This window comes from Tachysurus vachellii, chromosome 21 (genome assembly GCF_030014155.1).
Source record: "Tachysurus vachellii isolate PV-2020 chromosome 21, HZAU_Pvac_v1, whole genome shotgun sequence".
In the NCBI taxonomy this organism is placed as follows: domain Eukaryota; kingdom Metazoa; phylum Chordata; class Actinopteri; order Siluriformes; family Bagridae; genus Tachysurus; species Tachysurus vachellii.
The window spans coordinates 13,355,306-13,374,450 of record NC_083480.1 but is presented as its reverse complement, the minus strand read 5'-3'; the positions used below and the strand labels follow the sequence as shown (position 1 = coordinate 13,374,450).

At 43.1% G+C, this 19,145-nt stretch overlaps 1 protein-coding gene across 2 annotated transcripts in view; it reads left to right on the top strand.

The window, feature by feature from the left end:
• Positions 1 to 19,145, top strand: part of snx13 (sorting nexin 13) — a 32,986-nt gene extending 13,841 nt beyond the window's left edge. For both annotated transcript variants that reach the window (XM_060897052.1, XM_060897053.1), the window contains 25 exons: positions 1,115 to 1,227; positions 2,027 to 2,129; positions 3,130 to 3,219; positions 5,203 to 5,324; positions 5,670 to 5,791; positions 6,964 to 7,068; positions 7,391 to 7,479; positions 8,461 to 8,544; positions 9,325 to 9,463; positions 9,759 to 9,847; positions 9,936 to 10,035; positions 10,138 to 10,331; positions 10,528 to 10,632; positions 10,732 to 10,864; positions 10,982 to 11,019; positions 11,110 to 11,179; positions 12,179 to 12,321; positions 12,594 to 12,701; positions 12,789 to 12,899; positions 12,987 to 13,148; positions 14,339 to 14,407; positions 15,493 to 15,638; positions 15,991 to 16,059; positions 16,137 to 16,249; positions 16,733 to 19,145. In XM_060897052.1, the coding sequence (XP_060753035.1) occupies positions 1,115 to 1,227; positions 2,027 to 2,129; positions 3,130 to 3,219; positions 5,203 to 5,324; positions 5,670 to 5,791; positions 6,964 to 7,068; positions 7,391 to 7,479; positions 8,461 to 8,544; positions 9,325 to 9,463; positions 9,759 to 9,847; positions 9,936 to 10,035; positions 10,138 to 10,331; positions 10,528 to 10,632; positions 10,732 to 10,864; positions 10,982 to 11,019; positions 11,110 to 11,179; positions 12,179 to 12,321; positions 12,594 to 12,701; positions 12,789 to 12,899; positions 12,987 to 13,148; positions 14,339 to 14,407; positions 15,493 to 15,638; positions 15,991 to 16,059; positions 16,137 to 16,249; positions 16,733 to 16,965 (2,850 nt within the window). In that variant the 3' untranslated portion in view covers positions 16,966 to 19,145. The remainder of the gene's footprint in view (positions 1 to 1,114; positions 1,228 to 2,026; positions 2,130 to 3,129; positions 3,220 to 5,202; positions 5,325 to 5,669; positions 5,792 to 6,963; positions 7,069 to 7,390; positions 7,480 to 8,460; positions 8,545 to 9,324; positions 9,464 to 9,758; positions 9,848 to 9,935; positions 10,036 to 10,137; positions 10,332 to 10,527; positions 10,633 to 10,731; positions 10,865 to 10,981; positions 11,020 to 11,109; positions 11,180 to 12,178; positions 12,322 to 12,593; positions 12,702 to 12,788; positions 12,900 to 12,986; positions 13,149 to 14,338; positions 14,408 to 15,492; positions 15,639 to 15,990; positions 16,060 to 16,136; positions 16,250 to 16,732) is intronic.

The window sequence follows — 19,145 nt, the reverse complement described above, 5'->3', positions numbered from 1 at the left end:
TGTTTTTAAGACTTCTGGAGAGAAGAACATATTACTTTAGGCTGTGAATATGTGAGCCTTGTCTTTTTTTGCTAGATTTGAAAAGTCCTGGAAAATGATCTCTGAAAAAGAGTGGGAACCCTGAGAGCCCTTTTTTTTTTTTTTTTACAGTACACTGTACTTTACATATACTGTTGGGAGATAAGGCAGTAATGTGTCATTGAAACTGAAGACATTTTTTGCAATAGATGACGACGATGATGACGATGACAACAACGACGGTGATGATTAGGATATTTGTTTTCCACTTGATAGTGTCAATTAAAATATAATTGTATGTGCTCTTCTTAATATTATAGTAGTAGTAACTTAACCTATTTATTTATTTATTTACTTGTCAACTCTGGTTTGGAGCCACTCAAAAGCTATAGTATGAAGGAAGGAGTTGTGCTTTTTCTTTCTTTTCTCTTTTTTTTTTTTTTTTTGCCATGTGCAGAAGTTAAAAATAAACTGAAAGTGCTTGGTCAGCCGGATAGCTGATGGATGTCTGCATTGGATTTTCTCTGCTTGCTGCTTCTGTAGTCCACATTCAGCTCTGCTCTACTGACTTTAGGCAGTTCCCTGTAGTACTCTTGCTGTGTGATGGAAAGGCCCTTGAATAATAAATGAATGTAGCTGTAGCTGCTGATGGCAGGGGATGTACTGTATTAAGCTTCAAACGCTGTCCAAAAGTTTGCTGAAAATCAGCACAAGGATTTACAGGGAGGCTGTGAATCACTCTGTAACATTCAGAAGCCTTTTGGCAGAAAAGTGCTCAACAACAACGTTATCGGATGCGTCGTATGTTTTGGCACCGAATTGCCACCCTGTAGACAGAGCCTGAAATTCTTTAGCTGTATGTAAGTGTCACAGATGAACGTGTACCAGAGCCTGAGCTGTGTGTGGGATGGTTTATAAAGTCCAATCCTGCTTGACTGAAGGAATTCTCGCAAATCCCAGACACACAGACGCACTTGCGTATGCACAGCTATTGATGTTTGCAGTGTTGCCTGAGGAAGCTGTAATGTCATTAACAGTCTCTCTCTCTCTCTGTGTGTGTTTTTTTTTTTTTTTTTATTTATTTTTTTTATTTTAGGCCAGCCTGTCCGTCTGGGGATGGGGGGGCCTTGGGATCCTGCTTTTCCTCATCACATTTGGACCCTTTGCCATATTTTATTTGGCGTTTTACATCTTCTGTTTTTTCGGCGGGTAAGTGGCTCTGTCTTTAAGCACCACCGTTCTCCCTGACACTAATGCCCCTTTTCCACCAAAAAGAACCGGGTGCTGGTTCAGAGCTAGGGCTGGTGCTGGTTCAAAGTTGGTTCCACTGGCGAACCTTCTAAGAACCGCTTTGTCTTTCCACCAGCTAGAGAGCCGTCACAGAGTCGAGTCTGACGTCACTGTATACGTGTCACGTGTCCCAGCAACTTTAGCGCAGCAGCTACAAACACAACATAAACAATGGCGGATGTTGCTTTACTGTTAATGCTCATGACTTTGTGAACCTACATTGGCATCCAAACGCAGCGAATAAAACGTGTACGTGCAGCTCCATGTAATCTGTATAAACGGAGGTTGTAATCGATAAAGTACATAACGTTATTTTATCATTAACACAGAAAAAAGTTTAGCCTTAGCATGTAGCTACTTACTATCATGTGTGCTGATAATGTATCATATCACGGTAAAGTAAAAGTGTATTAAACATTAGTATACTTAAGGTACATTATAAAATGCGCTAACAGTAGCCCCGCCCACAGCCCCGGACACAAGCGGTTCTTAAGTGTAGACCAGCATCGTTTTGGTGCTACTTAAGAACCACTTTTCCTGGTTCAGTCGGTGCTTTGGCTGTCAAAAAAGGAAGAACTGGTTCTAAATTAGGCTCTGGCTCCGAACCAGCACTCAAACTGCCTCTGTGGAAAAGGGGCATATAACATCTTATCTTTCTCCCACAGGCCTGCGTCTGTGTTCAGAATAATGCCTCATTTTTCTCTCTCTCTCTCTTCAGGGGCTTCGCCGTCACGCTTTTATTTGGAAAGACAAATTCAGAAAAACACCTTGAGAAATGTGAACACTCCTACCTGCCCCCCACCCCGACAGGCATAGCGAAGGTAAGAACCGGAGCTGACTCCACACACACACACACACACACACACACACACACACACACACACACACACACAATGCAAGCTGTTTTTTTTTTTTGTTTTGTTTTTTAAATCTGTGTTCCACATTTAGATAGAAGAAAAACGACACTAACCGTTGTAGTCCATAGCAGGTGTAACAATTACCAAATTATTTATTTATTTATTTTTGTCAAAAATCAGCCAAAGCAGGATTTCCCCAGACTATCGACACCTGAAAGACAATATAATTTTAAATAACCTGGCTTTAGTCAGAAAACTATTACATTTAAATGGCTGTGAAGTAGGCGTACGGTGTCGATGGCTTCTTAAAGGAAATATGATCTATCTCACACCTCTTAGAGGTTAAGCTTAAGAAATAGGCCATGACACTAATGATTAAACAGAAACAGGAAACTCGTCTGACTTTCAAGGGTGTTTTGGGGGAAAAAATAAATTTTGTCCATGGTTATTTCTGTCATGTTTTGTGATGTTGACGTATTTAAAGAATGATAAAATGCAGAAGTGATTATTTTGGATTGGTTTTTAAGATGAAGGCACTCTTGTAGAATATACTATAATAAATATTACGCAACTTGTGTTTTTTGTATTTTTTTTAATTTATGTTTTTTTTTATTCCAATTTATTGTCAACAGGTGATTTGTTTCATGTGGGTTTCTTCCGTTTAAGTGTTCGACTGCTTCATGAGAACCTACAAGAAAAAAGCCGATTCCGTTCTCGTTTGTCACACTTGTGTGCTTTTCTTTTGACTCACGCTCATAGATTAGCACTTCTTCATAAAACTGTCAGTTTATTTTTGTCCTCCGATTACACCTTGCTCTACATTTCATAAAGGGCTTCGTTCCTTCCCTTGTTTTAACACCCAAATCAACTTGTCAGCTTACTCTCCCAGCTCAAGTGCGGACCGTTGTGTTTGAGCAGGGAAACCTGTTCAGGAGACCAACATTCCATCTCCCTGTTTCCTCAGACTTTAGAGGAGCTGAAGAAGGAGATGAGGCCCATAAAAATCGACCGGCGTCTGACGGGATCCAACTTCATCGACGAGCCTCTGCAACAGGTAACGTCTGCACAAAACTCCCTGCTAGATCATGGTTTTGTGGATGATCTTTCACAAGAGTGATGACACAGCAGGGGTGGTCAAAGTCACATGCTGTCCAATTGCATGCGGTCAGAGTTGAGTTCTGCTACACTGATAGTGCAGACGTTTTCTGCTGGATATTTTAATTTTTTTTCCCTAAAACTCAGAAGTAGCTGAGGACTGCTTCCACTTATTTTGGCAATTACGTCAAGAATCTTTTTTTTTTTTTTTTTTTTTTTTTTTTTTTTTTTTTTTTGCTGATGTTCAGTTTCCTAACATGTTTCTGTTTGAGATGTTGCAGTGTGCTTGATAACTGAGTTATATACACAGCAGAGTACGTGCGCTGAATTTGCTGAAGTGTGTCAGCAGGTTTATTGTTCACCAGTAAGGCTCATGCATATTAGATTATCCTGTGTCTGCGTGCGTGCGCGTGTCTGCGTGCGTGCGCGTGTCTGCGTGCGTGCGCGTGTCTGCCTGCGTGCGCGTGTCTGCCTGCGTGCGCGTGTCTGCCTGCGTGCGCGTGTCTGCCTGCGTGCGCGTGTCTGCCTGCGTGCGTGCGCGTGTGTCTGCGGTTGCGTGCGCGTGTGTCTGCGCGTGCGTGCGTGTGTCTGCGTCTGTCTGCGCGTGTGTGTGCGCGTGTCTGCCTTGTGTGTGTGTGTGTGCGCGTGTCTGCCGGGTGTGCGTGTCTGCATGTCTGCCGGGTGTGCGTGTCTGCATGTCTGCCGGGTGTGCGTGTCTGCATGTCTGCCGGGTGTGCGTGTCTGCATGTCTGCCGGGTGTGCGTGTCTGCATGTCTGCCGGGTGTGCGTGTCTGCATGTCTGCCGGGTGTGCGTGTCTGCATGTCTGCCGGGTGTGCGTGTCTGCATGTCTGCCGGGTGTGCGTGTCTGCATGTCTGCCGGGTGTGCGTGTCTGCATGTCTGCCGGGTGTGCGTGTCTGCATGTCGGGTGTGTGTGGCTTTTCAGCATCTTGTTGCAGATCAATTTGCGTCTTCGACACAATTGCACAAAACCACTATTCCTTATTAGTAACCTTTAATTAAGCAGATAAGAGGTCAAGAGAAAGGACAAACAGGAGATATTCTGTATGGATGTGTTGAAAGAGGACATGAAGGTAATTGGTGCGAGAGAGGAGGATGCAGAGGATAGAGAAAAATATGATTCGCTGTGACGACCCCTAAAGGGAAAGCTGAAAGTAGAGTGAAGTAGACCTTTTGAGTGAAGATTGTAATGTTCGATTATTTTTTTTTGACAGGAGTAAGTAAGGTAACAAGCCACTTATTGATTAATCGACAGTATACCACATGACCACACCAATGTGCAGAGATAAAAGGGGGAGAAACAACAAGGTCAGGTGTGAATGACCCAAACGCAGGCATATAATGAGAAGTAACACATTTAATATTCTTTACTGGATGTTATAGTTCAAATCCCAATTAAATCTACTAATGTACAATGTGAGTGAGTCATGGCCGTGTGCATCATGGTGCTGGTGGCTAAAAGGTTAAGGCTCCGGCTTAGTGATTGTTCAAACCCCAGCACCACCAAGCTGCCACTGTAGGGCCCCTGAGCAAGGCCCTTAGCTCTCTCTTTTCCAGGGTGCTGTATCAAGACTGACCCTGTGCTCTGACCCCAACTTCTTCCTAATCTAGAATATGTGAAGAAAAGTCTTTGTGCTGTAAAGTTGGTGACAAATAAAAACGACGACTTCTAGAGCGCGTTCAGCGAACACATGAGAACGTTTTAACATGCCGATCGTTCTTCTGTTATCCACCTTGTTCTATCTGATAGAAATCTCGTTCCTCCTCGGCTGGTTTCCTGTGTTACAGATGACCCCAGGTCTGATCGTCTGCTGATTCTTTTCACAGTTCTACGGCTCATATAAACAAAGCGCGTGTGTGTGACTCAATAATCTGAATCTCTCTGTTTTTCAGCAGTCACATCGCCTGTTCTTTTTGTCCAGGTGATTCAGTTTGCTCTGAGAGACTACATCCAGTACTGGTATTACACGCTGAGCGAGGACGAGTCCTTCCTGCTGGAGATCAGACAGACTGTGCAGAATGCTCTCGTGCAGTTCTCCACACGGTAATCCTCCACTTCTCAGCGCTTATCTTCTCTCAGCGTTCATAGGAACGTGATGAGGTTCATTTTTTTGTCTGAGAGACCGACCGAGTCTCTCACAAAACTGTGTACGGACGTATCGGATAAGAGAGAAACAAATAGCTTTTGGGATTTCTTTACAAGGTTTGTAACTACATTTGTAAACTGTAGGCCTGGGCACGTCCTGCACATTTGACATGCAAATAATAGGTCATTGGGTGGAGCTTGCGTCAACGCATCGGTTTACAACAAAGTTTTTGCTGAGTGTCTGTGAATTTGGTGGCTTTTTGTGTAGCACCCAGGATGACCATGATGCTTTGCTTTGTTCAGGTCCAAAGAGGTGGACTGGCAGCCTTATTTCACCACTAGGCTGGTGGACGACTTCGCCACTCATCTCCGTGTTTTTCGAAAGGCCCAGGAGAGGCTGAACGAGAGAGAGGACCCTAAACAACGTGAGTCACACGTACCAGAATGTTTACTTCCACTTAAATCACACTGTGCGTTCAGAGGAACGAGTCATACTGCACTGATTAGTACGGATGTCGTGTGCTGGGGGACGGTTTCACCTGCAGCAAATAGTTATAGGTAATAAAATGAACCACAAGAATAAACTTGTCTACCTCTGCAGCCTGGAGCTGCGTTTCAGCCTGAGAACTGCAGTCATTTTTAAAGGTTTCTGTTTTCTGGGATTATTTTGGCACATAGGTGTGTGAGTGTAAAGGACTGATCCAAAACGAGAGATGGAACACGGGAATGACCGAGCAAACTAAGCACACACACACACACACACACACACACAGAGGGAGAGCGAGAGAGCAAGCTAGTAAGAGTGACAGATGGACAGCCTGAGGGAGCAAGAGAGAGAAAGAGAGTGTCTGATAGACAGATGGAAAACAGAACAAGAGTGAGACCGATAGAATGGATGAGAGTGAGAAAGACAGAACAAGCAAAGTAGAGACTGAAAGACTGTACAAGAATACAAACTACACACAGAGAGCGAACAAGAGAGCACCCGAGCAAGCTGGACAGGAGGGGTGGGGGGGGGTGTTGGGGTAGAGAATATAGAGAGACGCATAGACAACAAGTGAGAGCCTGAGAGAGAACGAGTGCAACAGAGCAAGACAGAAAGCAGAGCCTCTGAAGAAGAGTGAGAGAGATGCAGAGTGAAGCATTTATTTTTGTCACATATACATTACAGAAGATTTAATTTCAGGGTCAGCTACGATACAGCGACCCTGTAGCAGTGACGGTTAAGGGCCTTGCTCAAGGGCCTAACAGTGGCAGCTTGACAGTGCTGGGGCTCGAACCCTGATCCTCCGATCAACAAACCAGAACCTTAAACCTGAACCTTAACTACCTGAGAGGAGGACAGTCTTAGGACAAGAGCAGAAGAAACTGAGAGAGAACACAAGACAGACAGACAGAATGAGAGAAAGGCAGAATGAATGAGCAAGAGAAATATTCGAGAGCAAGACCGACAGAGTGTGTGTGTGTGTGTGTGTGTGTGTGTGTGTGTGTGTGTGTGTGTGTGTGTGTGTGTGTGTGTGTGTGTGTGTGTGTGTGTGTGTGTGTGTGTGTGTGTGTGTGTGTGTGTGTGTGTGTGTGTGTGTGTGCGCGCACACAGGTGATGCACCAGAGGAGCTACTGGATGCGTTTTTTGAGACCGAGGTGGAGCTGGAGAGAAAGATCTGCAGAGATGTAGTGTGCACTTCCCATAAAGATGAAGAAGGTGAGACTCTCAGTACAGGACACAAGGAGACGGGAAACAGAGCTGCTACACACACACACACACACATGCAGTGTATGACATGCAGTGAATTTTTTTTTTATGCCATCACCAAAATAGTCGAATGGAATATAAAAGTAAAATAAAAGAATAAGGAAGAAAAATGACAGATGGACAGATTAAGCTCCAGGTGACTTCCTGGTCGAGCGTCCGAATTGCCACAGAGAGTCAATATCATGTCTTCTTCATTGTTTGAGATAATACTGCTGCTATGGTAATAATGCTGCTATGGTGCAAGGTTTCTAACAGCGTTCTCTTCCAACAGGCTTCCTGCGGGATCTGTGCGAGGTGCTGCTGTATCTCTTTCTACCTCCTGGAGACTTCCACAACAAGAACATGAGATACTTCCTCAGGGTGAGGCGTGGGGATGGAAGTGGGAATGGGTACGGCAGATGCTACCGAGAAAGTAGCTCGAATGCGTCAGGAATGCGTCAGGAATGCGTCAGGAATGCGTCATCATTCTTAAAACTAATCTCTGTTTATTTCCTTGTGCTAAAAAAAGGTGAAATACTGAAAGGCCCTTTCATTTCATTTCTTCTTAAAGCTAAGAAGACGACAAATATATTGCGTCGTACCTCGTGATTTATTTTCCTTAATATTCCAGACTACCTGACTTCAGAGATCAACAAACATCTTTCACTAATGTACCTTATCTTCCCATGCCTGTGCTGTTGAACAGATAAATCTGTGAATGTCTTCACACATAAACAGAGCTTCAATCTAGATACGGAAACAGATCATAGATAATAAAAACGAAACACTGCCATACAGGAATTTAGCAAATATCTCTCGGCTGCTCGGAGCACGTTCACAATAAGCTTAACTTCCAGCTAATGCCTTGTTCGGGTTGTTTACAGTCTCAGCTGTAAATAATAAAAAAAAATATTAATACTAAATATTCTGTAAATACTAACGCAGGCAACTAGCAGTTACGGCTGACTAGTAACCAGCTTCTTTATTTATTTCTGCCGTAATTACTGTAACGTGTCTCACGGCATACGTGACGCACGTCTGACCAAGGGGCCCTTTCATTTCCTTCCTCATGGCCACGGGAGATACTGTTGTATACTATAGTTAGGAGTATAGCTGGCTGTACCTGTAAAAAATTACAGTGATTTCAAAATGAATCCACAATTTTTACATAAATAATGCAGCAGCAGCCCACAGACTTCCTGTTCTTTTGCTCGGTGCAGAGGATCGTAGCTATTTGTCCAGGATCTTTTATACTCTAAAGATGTGGTACATGGAGATTAAGTTGAACAATCACCTTTCATGAAAGTTGTTTGCGCAGTTATTTGTGTTATTCACAAAAAAAAATGCCATTTATCTGTCCAGGAAATTTTGGCGAGAGGAGTCCTGCTGCCGCTGATTAACCAACTAAGCGATCCTGATTATATCAATCAGTTCATCATCTGGATGGTAAGTGTGTTGATTTTATACCATACCAGTAAGTGTTGATTTCATTTCGAGAGCAGCTGCTCTGACAGTTTAGCTACGAACCTTAATCTCGCAACCGCACGTTCGTGTTAAAGAGCTCCTTCTGATACCCTCTGGGTTCTGTAGTGATGGCTAACGAAACGAAATGCAAAGGAGTTACGGCTTATTTTTATTATTAAATATAGTGCAGCGTTTGTGTTTCAGTATCAGTAGCAATGATTATTTTGTGTCGGGTTTGTCTGATGTCGTGCAACAGTCTTGAAGCACGGACCAGCGACATTTATCTTGTTTAGATTATGGATAAAAAGGAAAGGACAGACTGCTGTGATGTCTCATGGAAAAAAGTGACACCGAATAATTTTACTTAGAATGCGGTATCGTGGATGGGGTAATTTTGCATGATAACCGTCCAAGGAGATGTCGCTCTCTTAACGTTATTTCTGTAAATAAACGTTTTCTTTCATTCATAACATAGCCTTTCTCCGGCTTGCATGCGTTCTTGTACATCTGATGAAAAACTGAGATGTTCTGGAGTACTTTGCAGACAGCAGTTGTAAAATAGCACCATTGCGAGCACAGTGAACGAGCCACGCACGCAGGAATGCTTGAGCTTTCCTATTCTAGTGTTTCTGGGTTGTAGGACTCCAGTCCTGAAAATGTGCTCTGACATATGTGTTTGCATGAGTCTGTGCAAGCATGTGTGCTGTACGCTCATTTTCATCTATGTGTTTGTATGTAAGTTCCTTGTGTGCTTGTGTGTAGATCCGAGACTCCAGCTGCAACTACGAAGCCTTCATGAACATCCTGAAGCTGACGGACAAGCCGGCCGAACTGGAGGCTGTCAAAGACAAAGTACTGGAGGAGCTCCAGTACCTGCGCTCGCTAGATACTGCAGGAGATGGTATGTGTACACACACACACACACACACACACACCCTTACACACACGTAAGGGTATAAAGGGCAACAACCGACACTATCTAAATCAGTGGTTTTCAAAATCTCACTCCTGTTTACGTTATTCATTAGACAGCAGAACTGATGATTTCTGTTGATCTGTTTTGTCTTAAAGTAAAAGCATCACGCTTGCTTGCACATTTCCCACTTAAAAGCTGCTCTTCATCACGCTACCACAGACACACACTCTAGAACGTGCTAAATATATATCCATCAACGCCCTGTCTCATTTCTCCACAGATATCAATACTATCAAGAATCAAATTAACAGTTTGATGTTTGTGAAAAAAGTCTGTGAAACAAGAATACAAAGGCTACAATCAGGAAAGGTAAGGAACCGGATCGTAACACAGTCGTACACTTCCACGGACGTGTAAAAGGGTTTTCATTTTTCTTCCCATCATCTTCGTTTTGCAGGAAGTCGACGCTTTGAAACTCGCGGCAAATTTCGGCAAGTTGTGTATAATCCCGCTGGACCAGATCCTCGTACACAACATAGCGCTTCAGTTTTTTATGGGTTAGTTATTTCAAAGCACAAACGCAAGACTTTTAGCATTCTAAATCTTATCGGTTTCATCACGGTCGTCATGCCTCTTCTGTTTCTTCTACAAAAATCCAGACTACATGCAGCAGATGGGAGGTCAGGCAGAGCTGTTCTTCTGGCTGACGGTGGAGGGATACCGAGTAACGGCACAGCAGCAGCTCGAGGTTCTACAGAGCTGGCAGAAAGACGGCAGGAAGCAGATCGGCCAGACTAAGGGCCTGTTGAAAGCCGCCGCGCTCAGCGTCTATGAGCAGTACCTCTCAGAGAAGGTCGGTCCATGACACCAGGGTTTTCTCTGCTACACTTCACTGAGACACTGTCAGAAATGCGGCCCTGTTTGACACACAGCTTAAACATGATGCAGTTATCAGCTAACTCGCCAGGCAAGGGCTGTCCAGCAGGCATGCCGTGTTGGCTGCAGGAAATCAAATAAATAACGTATAATCCATGTTGTGTTGTGTGTAGGCGTCTCCCAGAGTGCAGGTGGACCCGGCCTCTGTGGACAGATTGGCTGAGAAACTCGACAAAGAAGATCCGACTCCAGAGATTTTCGATGACATCCAGAGAAAGGTAGTAAATAGTTCATCGTTACTTCCGAAATATAATACGTGCCATATAATACGTGCCATGTCACGTTTATCTCATTCCATCTCTCTCGCTCTCTCACAGGTGTATGACATGATGTTGAGAGACGAACGCTTCTACCCCTCGTTTAAGCAGCACCCTCTGTACGTGCGCATGCTGGCCGAACTGGACATGCTGAAAGAGCCGAGCTACCGGGGATCGGAAGACGGAGACATAGGTGAGGAGAACCGACACAGGACGCTTCACGCTTCACACACGCTCTTCACGTACAACTCTCTCACCTCAATGCTGCTGTGTTTGTTTGTTTGTTTGTTTGTTTGTTTGTTTGTTGCAGAGTCTTTTAATGGATCTCCAACCGGAAGCATTACTTTGGTACTTACTCCTTTCACCTTGTTTTCTTATTCTCTGACGAGCTTTCTATGTTTTTGTCTAATGTTTTTTTCTTTCTGTGGTCTATTTCAGTCATTGGATGACCTGGCGAACGCCACGGCAGACGAGTCTTTGCAGCTACACGCTTTTATTTCCGATACCGGTACGAAAACATCCCAGATTTCTATCTCTATGGATTTGAATGAAATTTGAAACGTCTAATAAAGTTTCTTTTATTAACTTTTTACTGTATTATTATTAACTTTAACAAAGCATACACCTCAGCGTTAAAGAAACAGAACTGTAATGTAAGGAGAATAGGGTTAATGCAGTTCAGTTATTTAATGCATGGGGAAAACCCACATAAATGAACACATTAAAACTGAGCATTTCATTATTAGAAATGAATTTAACTGGTTTCCTGGTGTAAATATTGGCACCCACGACTTTAACCATTAACCCTCACTGACGGATTAATCAAGGTGCTCTATAGATGGTGAGAGAGAATAATAATTAAAAAAAAACACCAGTAAATAATAATAAAATATAACAGGAAAACAATCCCTGTATAAGTTCATTATTTGATTTGATTTGTTCATTTAATTACAAACAACAGCTCTGACTTTGTTGCATTCTGTCCCATTAATACTGAGGTTTATTACGGTTAGTTTAAGGAACGTTAATGTGATGTAAAGTATTACTTGATGTCGAATGATTGCTGAATTATTAATTTGTGTATTTATATCTGAAGCTCTTGGAAGAGTTTTTCTTTTTCTCCCCCAAATAAACTGCATGTCCCCCCCCCGACCTTTTCTCTCCTATACGCAGCCGCTGTGCCGTCTATTTTCATCACTTTTTTTATATAGAAATATTTATCTATATTTCTTTTTTGTGTAAGCTTTTTTTCATGGCTCTATCATTCAGTCACCTTTACCATTTCTTTTGTTCTTCCTTCTTCTTTCCCCGTCCTGTCATTGTCTGCTGCTCATTTTGTCTCGCCCTGTCTTATGCTTTGGCTCGGGTCATGTACTGTCTGTCGCCTCCCCCGCTCTCTTCCCATCTGCCACACTCCCTGTATCCTGGCCTCTGGCCGTCATCTATCCTCTGACCGCCGGTTCGTGTGTAGTAGCCGATGCTTCTCTAACCCAAGTTCCCGTGCTAGGTGTGTGTAATGACCACGGGAAGACCTATGCACTCTACGCCATCACCGTCTTCCATAAGAACCCAGACGGTAGCGAGGACTGCTGGAAGACTTACCGTCGCTATAGCGACTTCCACGACTTCCACATGCGCATCACTGAACAGGTAAAACCACAGAACATGACTCTGTGGCTCCATCAGGAGGACACATTCTCATGAGCTATCCTCTGGTCTCATGTCACTGTGACCGCTCCAGAGTTCCTGTTATCGCATTATAATCGTTTTAAAGAATCCTGATCCTGAACCCTCTTGCTTTTAGATATGTGAAATTGATTTTATAAATATTGCATTACAAAGCTTTATGTTGTAATATATTAACTCTGTGTCTCCTTCTCCTCCTCCTCTTCCTCCTCCTGCTCACCTGGAATCGACTCTAGTTCGAGAACCTCAACTCGATATTAAAACTTCCAGGGAAGAAAACGTTCAACAACATGGACAGAGACTTCCTGGAGAGAAGGAAAAAGGACCTGAACGCTTATTTGCAGGTAGACTTGGTTTGTACCTCTGTCTCTGACTCTCTCTGGGTCTTGTACCGTATGTGTTTGTTTGAACACGTGGCATTTATGTTTCAGCTGCTCCTGAACCCAGAGATGGTGAAAGCCTGCCCCATGCTGATACCTTACATCCATGACTTCCTGGAGAACAAGGCATACAGCAAAGGCAAGGGCGACTTTGCACGAAAGGTGAGAGCGTGTTACCGATTTGCCGGATCGGATCCGACACCTCCGGCGTTCACAGTGACGATGTTTACTGTTTTTATGCGTGTGTAGATGGACACGTTTGTGAACCCTCTGCGTAGCTCCATGAGGAACGTGTCAAATGCTGTGAAGTCACTTCCTGACAGCCTCGCTGAAGGAATGACCAAAGTGTCGGACAACATGGGGCGCATGTCCGAGAGACTGGGCCAGGACATCAAACAGTCCATATTCAAGGCAGGTGCATCATTCTGTGTACTGGTTAATAGCATTTATTTATTTATTAGACACAGCTTGGCTATGAAAACTCTCCTACAGGCTACAAAGAAATGTTTGTGTGTGTTAATCTGGATTTTGGTGGAATTTGGCTTGGATTTGTGAACAGGGATTTCTTGTGTGTCTGGTTTTCCAAGATTACCAATCACATGTAGTTCTGAAAACTACTGAACCGACACGTTTCTCTCCTGCGTCGTATCGCAACCACAAGTGAAGTTCTAGCATTTTAAAATCCCAATTGGGGGAAACGTAGATACACAATGGAATACAACGGTATCGTAGCTATTAACAACATTCATGATTGAATTATATTTTCTGATTTTTTTTTTTACAAATAGTCTTCATATCCAGCATTTTCTTCCCCCCAACAACCCACAATTAATAAAAATCTAAAGATGTAAAGATTCAATTTGTATTGATTAGGAATATAAATGTGTCACCGAACACAATCACACTTATCTAGCGATGTTTCAGACATCATCTACTTTGTGCTGTTTGAAATATTTTGATCCAGGATTTCATTAAATTAATAAAAAGATAAGGAGTTTTAAGCCCCAGAGTTTTTTCCCCAGATATACCACACAATGCAGTACCCATCAGTTCTCCATGTTCTCATTTCACGTTTTAAAGGTGGGGTGCACAATGTTTCAAAAATGCTTCAGAAAACCGAGTCGGTCCGACTAACAAAACAAACGTGTAGCCAATGAGCAGAAAGGGGCGTGTCTTGTCAATATGCGGCGGAGAGAGTGTTCAGTGCGCATGTGTGACATTAGCAGAAAGCGATTGAAACATTGACATGGCGGATACCTGCCGTTACCTCTGCCTCGGGTTCTAGGTGTTGAACGTCGTCTTCCGGGTGAAACGGAGCTAAACCTTTCATGGTACAACACACAGTACTACAAAAACACATGTGTATTACCATAGTATTACTCATTGTGTTCATTTATTGATAAAAATATCCCCTCGGCCAGCCGCCCCAGCAGGTTCCGCCATAATAGTTGCCTGGGTTACGTACAGTATGTATGTGTGGGCGGAGCGGTTGGGTGACACCCATTTGGGTTGGGCCGTGTTTGTTTTGTTGATTTCAAATGTCAACATTGGCTTTCAGAGAACGTGCACCCCACCTTTAATCTGGTGATTTTTGCTTTCAGGTGCCCTTAATTCCGAAGTCGGACATCGATCCTGAGCACTGCCGTGTGTCTGCTCAGCTGGATGACAATGTGAGTGCCCTCTAGGAATAAACGCCGGTGGAACCATAATACAGCATGTTGATCTATCGTAAAGAGAAAATCTTGAAAAAAAATGCACCGCTAATGATTTTACCTGTAAAAAGACGGAGTACATCTGTTATATAGTTTATTTCTTATACAAAATTCTCCTATCTGATTAGTCAGAAGGTGTCAGAAACCTGATAAGTGATAACAAGAAACAACAAGTCTTGTTGATGATCCACAACATTAAGTGTGACTAAAATGAATAAAAAGTACAGCATGTGACTCATTAATTAATTAAAGGTTCACTGCCAGAATTATTGTGGAATCACGTCAGGAAGTGATACTCAGCTTCAGGTGGGAACAGTTACTTATTATTTTTTATAACAGTACTTCCAGAAGGGTTTTAGTACATTAGTCACGTTAGAGCTGAACATCACATTTAGTCCAGATTTAGTTTCCTTCTGCTGTTATAATCAACTCCACTCTCTCTTCTGTGATGGTTTTCCACCAGATGTTGGAGCGTGGCTGTGGGGATTAGGGATCATTCAGCTACAAGTGCATTAGTGAGATCAGACACCGATGATGTAAGAGTGAGGAGGTCTGAGGTTCAGTCGGTGTTCCGGTTCATCCCAAAGGTGTTCAGTGAGGTAGAGTCAGGGATCTGTGTAGGACACTCGAGTTCTGCAGCTCCAACCTTCCCAAATCATGTCTTCATGGAGCTCTGTGCTTTGTGCACTGGGGCATCGTCATGCTGGGACGTGATTTCCGTCTTTAAGTTCCAGTGAAGTGAAATTCTAACGTTAAACCGTGCAGAGACATCAGAGACAAGCGTGTTGTTACAACTTTGTGGCAACAGTTTGGGGAAGAACCACGTATGGGTTTAATGGTCCAGCGTCCATAAATATTTGGCCACATAGTGCAAGTCATCTAGGTTGAGCGTGTTGAGTTTAATAATGAAATCTTCTGCAGATTAGATGCTTAGCTGCTAGAACTTTTTTTGCTTTAACAGGTTAATACATTTAGTTCATGTTTCTTATTAATGACCAGTGGTCTTGATCAATGATAAACGATTCGTCTTTGGCTGTGTGAAGGTGGACGATAACATCCCACTGCGTGTGATGCTGCTGCTGATGGACGAGGTGTTTGACCTGAAGGAGAGGAACCAGTGGCTCCGCAGGAACATCAAGAACCTTCTACAGCAACTTATTAGAGCCACCTACGGAGACACCATCAACAGGTTTGTTATATACCGTATGCACAAACACCCACACACACACACACACACGCACTGTTACCAACACAGAGACGTTAAATGTTAAAGGAACGTCTCGTTCTAAAGAACTCCACCATATCAACGGGTACACATTTGTTCGGTTTATTATTAGGCTTAGATTATGTGGAGTATCAAACACATCCCTGTGAATGAGCTGTTGCTATAGAAACGGTAATGTATTCGAACGTACTGTCCGAGCTGCTGATAAAGAAACGTCTTCGGCACCACCTGAGCAGTCAAATCTGAGCATTCGGCGTGTTTATAAAATGGGACAAAGCAGCTGTATTTTATTAAATTCGATTTTCTGTCATTACAGGAAAATTGTGGATCACGTAGACCTCATGACGTCTCCTGAACAAGTAGCCGACTACGTCAAGAGGTTTAGGTAAGTGCTGTAATTAGTATACACACCTGGGTGTTTTGAAAAGTCCTAGTTTTGACGACTTTCCCGCGTGCTCGCAGAGATTCCTACTGGCCAAACGGTATCCTAGCAGAGACGCCACCACGCCGAGACAAGAGCACCCGCATGAGAACAAGAGTAGCAGCTAAGACCATCCTCCTGGGCATCATGCCAGGTCTGTACACACAGCAACATAACACACCTCGTCTCCAGCCAGACCGTAGACTTCTCTCAGAAACACGCTAGTAAAATCGATCGGCTGTGCTAAAGTGCTTTTGGAAGTAAAGCATTATATGAATGTGTGTGTTCTGTACACGGTGATAGACTTGCTGCCCATCCAGTGTGTATTCCTTTCTAAGACTTCCCATCCTTCCCAGGATCTTCTCCAGATCACTACAAATGTGACCAGGATAAAGCACTTCCTGAATTTAAAAGATTTGTGCCATAACCATGAAAATACTATTAAATTGACCTGTCTTGTACATGCACAAAGGATTTATCTGATTTCTACAAACACACACACACACACACACATGCAAAAGTGCTCTTTCCTCATAATTAGTATATTTCTGATAGCACTTCAAGTCATCTGTTGAGATACTGTAGCGTACGCGTGTTCTTTACCACGACGGTTTATTTTCCTTCCTGTCCTCCTCAGACGAGCTAAAGCACATCATCGGGGCAGAAACCACACGCAAGGGCATCCTCCGGGTCTTCGAAATGTTCCAGCACCAGCAGCTGAACCGCCGTCTGGTCTACGTCTTCCTGGAGGGGTTTCTAGAAACCATGTTCCCTCAGTACAAGTTTCCCGAGCTGTTTATCAAGCTGCACTCACGCTCGCCGCGCATCCACACTTATTCGCAGAAAGTCCGCACTTTACAGAAGAGGTGACGCAGCGGCTCAGGCAGTAGGAAGCACCACTCACAGAAGAGGGAGTGACCGGGCCCACGGCGAGGCTGGAGAAAGACACAGGGCTGGGGGTGTGTGGGTGTGCACGCGTGTATGAGGGGATGTGTGTGTGTGTGTGTGTGTGTTGTGGATCACACACCTCAGCCCTCTCAGTCCTTCCTGTTCTTAAGAGAAGCACTGTATCCACACAGCTGTAGCATAGAGGATTCATTTTAGCATTGTGGAGCGTCACCACTAAGATGCTGCAGTGCCTGACCTGTAACGTCAGCATTTCAGTATTTGTATCTTATTTTGTCATTATTATTATTATTATTATTATTATTATTGGGAAGAAGTTGCAATGTGGGAAGATTCGCGGTGGATAAAACCTGTGTTTGCATTTGTAAAGGTCATCGAGTCGACGTCAAGACTAAATGATTTTAAACGACGTTTTAGACACCGAAAGGAGAGAAAACTGACACACGCGTGGCTCGTACCGAGCCACTTATCACAAGCGTATCCGAGGTAAAGCTTGTTTTTAGGCGGGTTTTAATTGCACCACACGTTTTAGCAAGTGAAATCGTCAAATCCATGCGAGTGATTCAATAACCAAATATACGCACAGCACTGACATACAGGCCTTTTGATTATTATAGCCATCACACGACTCGCTGCGACTTCGGGTGCGTTTCAGACAAACCAGATTCTGGCGGAAGACACACAAACACACACACACACACACACACACACGCACACAAATGATTCGGCACCCTGCAGCACTCCAAGCATACAGCACTATGCGTTAAAGAATGTATCTGTCTCTGGCAAACCTGTCTGTACTCGTCCTTCATATTTTTCCCCCACAGATCACATACTGAACATACAGGATGTGTACATGTCTTGAATACTAGTAGGCTTATAAAGACCAGTTTGTAGCATCAAGTTTGAAGTCAGAAGTCTGTGCCAGTTAGAAAATCAGCCTTAATACTCTACAACCAAAAGAGAGGTGTGCTTTAGACGTAACGTTCCTTAAACACATCCACAAGTTTTCAGAGGCGCATTAAAGATATCCAGCTCTAATCACAACTTTTATTTACAGAAATATGTAATTTCATCTTTTGTGCAATATTTTTTTTTTTCTTTGCATGTGTTCAAATACTGGTATGAAAATGATTTTCAGATTTGAGATAAAATAATCCAAAAATAAACAAAAAAAAAAAATCATCACAATACATTCCGTCGTAAAAGACTCGGCTTTTGTAAAGACTTGTTTTAAAAGTCTGCGTTCGTTTCCTTTCGTCTCCCGGTGACCGTAGTGCTTCCTTGATGATGGATTTCGTGCGTCCGTGCATGGCATTTTCACTCCAGGAGATGAAGCGTTCTATCAAACCAACGGAGATCTGTACTGAGAGTTGTGTCTTTGACACTCGTTAATTCGAGGTTATAGGGTTGAGAGTTGTATTGTATCTCTACCGGATCTGAATCGTCAAAGTAAACAAGTCGTGCTTCTCCTCAAGGCTTTACAGCATGCAGGAAGTGCCACTTGCTAATCCGAAGTCACACGATCTCCGTGAATCGATCAGCACAGTGAACCTGACTAGAGGTTCAATCTAAATTTTTTTTTTTTTTTTAAACTAAATAGCACTTAAATTATAGAGATGAGGGTTTCTTGATTCATTTCTTTCTTTCTTTTTTCCTCTCCACACCCCAACCATCATATGCAGTTTTTAAACCATTCCCGATTTCTGGAAAAACTCGGTTTATTATCCGCAGCCTTCTGCGATCGGTTAAACTGACGCTATACAGAGACGTTTTAATGCGTTATCACACTCCACTTTCACCTAGAACCAAGTAAACGGTTCTGTGCAGGTGACGCAGGACAGTGCTGTTGTTTTCTTTTGTGTCGGTTAAATTCCCGTATATATGAATCTCTAATTATTACCTTGTACATATCAGTGTACAGTATGTGTCAACAGTGTGCCTAAATGTACTGTCAATTATATTTTCTTATTTTTTCTTTAACAAACAAAAAAAAAAAAAGAAGTGAAGCTGAATGTTCTGGTCAGTTGACTGAAAAAAAAAAAAGACTCTAAAATGGTTTAGAGTGTTTGCATCCTGCTTCTAAGATACTCCTTTTGAGCAGCAGATCTCAGTATAACACTAATAAAACTTTGACTAACTCA